The sequence below is a fragment of the Pinus tabuliformis genome, chromosome 7 (genome assembly GCF_031772625.1).
Source record: "Pinus tabuliformis cultivar Carrire ecotype Pingquan chromosome 7, CPIR1, whole genome shotgun sequence".
Taxonomy (NCBI): domain Eukaryota; kingdom Viridiplantae; phylum Streptophyta; class Pinopsida; order Pinales; family Pinaceae; genus Pinus; species Pinus tabuliformis.
Window position 1 is genome coordinate 1,538,700,209 of NC_142293.1, and position 5,627 is coordinate 1,538,705,835.

At 38.8% G+C, this 5,627-nt stretch overlaps 1 protein-coding gene across 1 annotated transcript; it reads right to left on the minus strand.

Moving 5' to 3' along the window:
* Positions 1–2,962: 2,962 nt before the first annotated feature.
* On the minus strand, positions 2,963–5,165 carry LOC149253754 (uncharacterized). The gene is made up of 5 exons (XM_089454585.1): positions 4,931–5,165; positions 4,618–4,818; positions 4,255–4,330; positions 3,551–3,720; positions 2,963–3,438 (listed from the first exon to the last, which is right to left on the minus strand). The coding sequence occupies exons 1-5, from the start codon at positions 5,105–5,107 to the stop codon at positions 3,220–3,222; spliced, it is 843 nt and encodes a 280-aa protein (XP_089310711.1). The 5' UTR covers positions 5,108–5,165; the 3' UTR covers positions 2,963–3,219.
* Between the last annotated feature and the right edge of the window lie 462 nt (positions 5,166–5,627).

Genomic DNA, 5,627 nt, shown 5'->3' on the forward strand with positions numbered 1-5,627 from the left:
TTTGAACTCTGTCAAGTTCTCTGCATAAATGTCTACCATTGATATTCTCCACTGTATATCTATCCTTTATATTCTCCGCTGTATATATATCTGTAAACGCTAAATGATTGAAGAACTCCTACGAAAGTGGGCTTCTTCGAATATGCCCAATGGATATTCAAAATACATCAGATTTTAAATGGGTTTTGTTCTTGGTCAAGGCATATGGTACTGCAAGTATTTTAATGGTTGATCGAGATATTGCGCTGCAAGGGTTTCGTTGTATCTGCCCAATGGGTACGCCCTTTGCATTCCTGTTTACCCACGACTCTATTGGTCGAGTCAGCCCGTGACATGAGAATGGCATCTCTGGAATAAATTATGTAATGGATATTCGAACACCTCACCTTTCTATTGATTTTGACTCTGTTATCTTCTTGATGGCACTACATTCCAAAGTATTTTAAATCGTAATCTAGGATAAGGACTGATTTCAGAAATATATGGGGAAGTATATGCTTACCTGCGTATTCAGGGGCCAGATAACGAAAAGTTTCGGCCAGCCTGGTTTCAACAGAAAGCTTTCCATCAGGGGCCAGCTAACCTAGGTAAACCCAAAAAAGTAAACCCACGGCTCGTAACAGAGAACCAGCAAAGTGGCAAGTGGATTCGACAGATCAGGTTCCATTCTAGCGGCCTCAGCCCGGCCGCCGCCCATTCAAACAGATGCAGACTCAGCGGCCCCTGGGGCATATACTCGTACACCAGCATCTTCTCCCCGCCGTCGATACAGTACCCAAGGAGACGAAGCCGATGCGCTGCTCAGGCAGTTAAGGAGTTGCAGCTACCTCAACATAATCTAACGACTCAAAATGGCTCAATCGTCTAACATATCATCTAATGGTGCAAAGTAATGACACGTAGGCAGAGAGAAAAGTTGATTTCAGAGGGAAATGCCTTACGGCGTAATCCCTAGCAGATTTTAGACAAATTTAATAAGAAAACTTTCCAAAAAATCACATTTAAATACTATTAGAATCTAAAAATATCTTGCAATCCTAAAAATAAGAGCAAGTTCAAACCATTAACCTTGCTGTTATCTGCCAGATTCCCGATATATATAAAAATGCCCATGGTTGCCCCTATAAACAACATTTTCTCACCTGAAAACAAAGCACTGCTATCAAAGAGAGGGGAGACTGCACGAATCACAAACAAACGAAAGAGACTGTTAAAAATTGTTGCTTGTTGTAGATTCTGTTTCTTTCTTGCTTGCAGTTATAGTATCTGTCCTTACCTTTGGGTATATTGGCTGTGAGATAAGATGTGAAGAGAAGCGGAGGACACCATTAAAGCAGCAGTAGCAGAGGAGGTTTCGATTGGGGCGACCTGGGAACACATCCACATTACTCTAAACTCTTGATCTCTCCATTAGTCCTGTGAATGTGTTGCAAGGTCACCCCAGTCGAGCCTGCTCTGTCTCATTTATTCATGTGACCCAATATGCAGGGGAAACCCTTTCTGAAACTGCGTCAATGAATGTCTGTAATTTATAATTTATTGAAATGAGATTGATAGAGAAGGAGAAAGGAACCGAAATCTGGTAGTACAAGCAATACACGTGAAGTGCAGATATGACCCTGAGATTTATGTTGAGTTAGGTCGAAATTAGATGGTTTCACACACTGTCGGTGGAAGCAATGAAAGGGCTTAATCTCCTCCATATTTAGGTTGAAAGGACAGCGCCATGATGGGAGGTCAGTATGAAATTGCAATGTATGGAATGTACTCCAGTACTATTTTTACCAGGAAAAATTGAATAGTACAAACAATAATACTTTATTATAATAATAGAACGAATTGAAGTATAGTAAGGTTTGAAGGTGTCAAAGCCAGTGTGAATGCTGACGTGTCTAGCAGTGACTATTGAGACTATGACATTAGCCAGGGACTTGCACACCAAAACCCAAAACCAGTTTCTGGCCCGATAAATCTTTTGTCATGGATGACATGTTATAAATCATATACATTTCACAACTTGCTTGACCACGGTAAGATAAGCACCGTACCTACCTAATGTATAAAAGAAGACTGATAAGCAGGAGGAGGGGCAGGCAGTCCACTGCCAAAGCGATGGTTGCTATATTTAGTAGAGGAATTGTAAGAACCGTGCTCTAATATGTCTGATTTTGAGTCCGAGTCAGTAAAGAAAAATGCTCAAATGTAACTATGTGCTCCTTCAGCAACCATGATGTCATGGTGACTTGGGAGCTCCACAGGCAATTTGTGAATTTCTAACCATTACATTAACCCACTTGCAACTTCTCTCGGCAATTCCTTCCTCGCATCTCTATTAGATACTTAATAGACATTTTAACATAGGATAATGTATAAAACACAGGGAGAACATCAAGGTCTACAATGGAATTTATTGTGAGTATTAAAATGTTTAGATATTTGTTTTCAGATATTCTAATGTAATCCCACTGCAGCAGAGTGAGGTACAAATGTTGGAGAATTCCCAAAAGAAAAAATACTTGTGCCATTTTGACTTCTTTTGAAGTTGAAAATTCTTCAGAGAAATAATCCCAACAGCAATGTTAAAATACACACAATAATCCCAAAATAGGGACATCCAGTTATGCCACTGCAGTAAGATCACCTGAAATATCACATAGAAAACAGCCACAAACCAAAGATCGCCCATGTGGCATGGCACTGAAACCGTTTACAATGTTAGTAACAAAGTGAGGAAGGATACTATGACATTAGCCAGGGACTTGCACACCAAAACCAGTTTCTGGCCTGATAAATATTTTGTTCACGGATGATATGTTATAAACCATATACATTTCACACTTAGGGGCTACAGCGACAGCCATTATACTTGAATATAAGACTAACCCAGGTAGACCCTTTACTTGAATATCTAAGCCTAACCCAGGTAGACCTTTTACTTGAATATCTAAGCCTAACCTAGGTAAACCCAAAAAAGTAAACCCACGGCTCGTAACAGAGAACCAGCAAAGTGGCAAGTGGATTCGACAGATCAGGCTACCCTTCCGGGCTAAATGCATTATTCACTTTGCTACAGGCAAAACTATGTTGCATTTTTAAAACCCTTTTATGGACCCTGTACCCTACTTTTCTTTCCGGCATAAATCAAATTGCTTTTGAATACTGTTTGTCTACACTAATTAACCCTTCAAAATCCATATTTTCTGAGCAAAAGAAGGAAAACTATATTGCAAGACTTACCTCTAGATTCCTCAGAGTGCAATGATGAATAAATCCAGATGTATAATTATAATACATATATTTGGTCATAATACCATATGCTGCATATGTGTACTTGGACTCCTCAGGGCCATACAGGACAATACTGGTTCCAGGCTCTGATGGTGTAATCCAAGAGACAATAACAGCTGTACCCTCATAGTCTCCTTGAGTGATATGAACCTGGTAAAATCAAAGCCCTAAACATCAGCTGATTCTTCCTTAGATGCCATTTAAAAAATTAGACTGTTCATTCAAGTTGAAAATAACAAAGAAGAAGAAGAGACAGCATTACCTGTTGGGGAGCATTGTAACCAGGGGGGACATAAAAAGCACCACTGTCCATGGGCATATCCACATTATCGTTAACCCTACGCACATATCTGCTAGTAATTCCTGCTTCAAATGATATACAAAAACTAAACGCCACCAATACAAATAACATTAATGAGTGTTGTTTGATTGCTTCCATTTTGCAGCCCAATCAAAACACAGAGTTTTAACTCTGTCAAGTTCTCTGCATAAATGTCTACCATTGATATTCTCCACTGTATATCTATCCTTTATATTCTCCGCTGTATATATATCTGTAAACGCTGAATGATTGAAGAACTCCTACGAAAGTGGGCTTCTCCGAATATGCCCAATGGATATTCAAAATACATCAGATTTTAAATGGGTTTTGTTCTTGGTCAAGGCATATGGTACTGCAAGTATTTTAATGGTTGATCGAGATATTGCGCTGCAAGGGTTTCGTTGTATCTGCCCAATGGGTACGCCCTTTGCATTCCTTTTTACCCACGACTCTATTGGTCGAGCCAGCTCGTGACATGAGAATGGCATCTCTGGAATAAATTATGTAATGGATATTCGAACACCTCACCTTTCTATTGATTTTGACTCTGTTATCTTCTCGATGGCACTGCATTCCAAAGTATTTTAAATCGTAATCTAGGATAAGGACTGATTTCAGAAATATATGGGGAAGTATATGCTTACCTGCGTATTCAGGGGCCAGATAACCAAAAGTGCCGGCCAGCCTGGTTTCAACAGAAAGCTTTCCATCAGGGGCCAGCTAACCTAGGTAAACCCAAAAAAGTAAACCCACGGTTCGTAACAGAGAACCAACAAAGTGGAAAGGGGATTCGACATATCAGGCTACCCTTCCGGGCTAAATGCATTATTCACTTTGCTACAGGCAAAACTATGTTGCATTTTTAAAACCCTTTTATGGACCCTGTACCCTACTTTTCTTTCCGACAAAAATGAAATTGCTTTTGAATACTGTTTGTCTACACTAATTAACCCTTCAAAATCCATATTTTCTGAGCAAAAGAAGGAAAACTATATTACAAGACTTACCTCTAGATTCCTCAGAGTGCAATGATGAATAAATCCAGATGTATAATTATAATACATATATTTGGTCATAATACCATATGCTGCATATGTGTACTTGGACTCCTCAGGGCCATACATGACAATACTGGTTCCAGGCTCTGATGGTGTAATCCAAGAGACAATAACAGCTGTACCCTCATAGTCTCCTTGAGTGATATGAACCTGGTAAAATCAAAGCCCTAAACATCAGCTGATTCTTCCTTAGATGCCATTTAAAAAATTAGACTGTTCATTCAAGTTGAAAATAACAAAGAAGAAGAAGAGACAACATTACCTGTTGGGGAGCATTGTAACCAGGGGGGACATAAAAAGCACCACTGTCCATGGGCATATCCACATTATCGTTAACCCTACGCACATATCTGCTAGTAATTCCTGCTTCAACTGATATACAAAAACTGAACGCCACCAATACAAATAACATTAATGAGTGCTGTTTGATTGCTTCCATTTTGCAACCCAATCAAAACACAGAGTTTGAACTCTGTCAAGTTCTCTGCATAAATGTCTACCATTGATATTCTCCACTGTATATCTATCCTTTATATTCTCCGCTCTATATATATATATATATATATATATATATATATATATATATATATATATATATATATATATATATATATATATATATATATATATATATATATATCTGTAAACGCTGAATGATTGAAGAACTCCTACGAAAGTGGGCTTCTCCGAATATGCCCAATGGATATTCAAAATACATCAGATTTTAAATGGGTTTTGTTCTTGGTCAAGGCATATGGTACTGCAAGTATTTTAATGGTTGATCGAGATATTGCGCTGCAAGGGTTTCGTTGTATCTGCCCAATGGGTACGCCCTTTGCGTTCCTGTTTACCCACGACTCTATTGGTTGAGTCAGCCCGTGACATGAGAATGGCATCTCTGGAATAAATTATGTAATGGATATTCGAACACCTCACCTTTCTATTTATTGATTTTGACT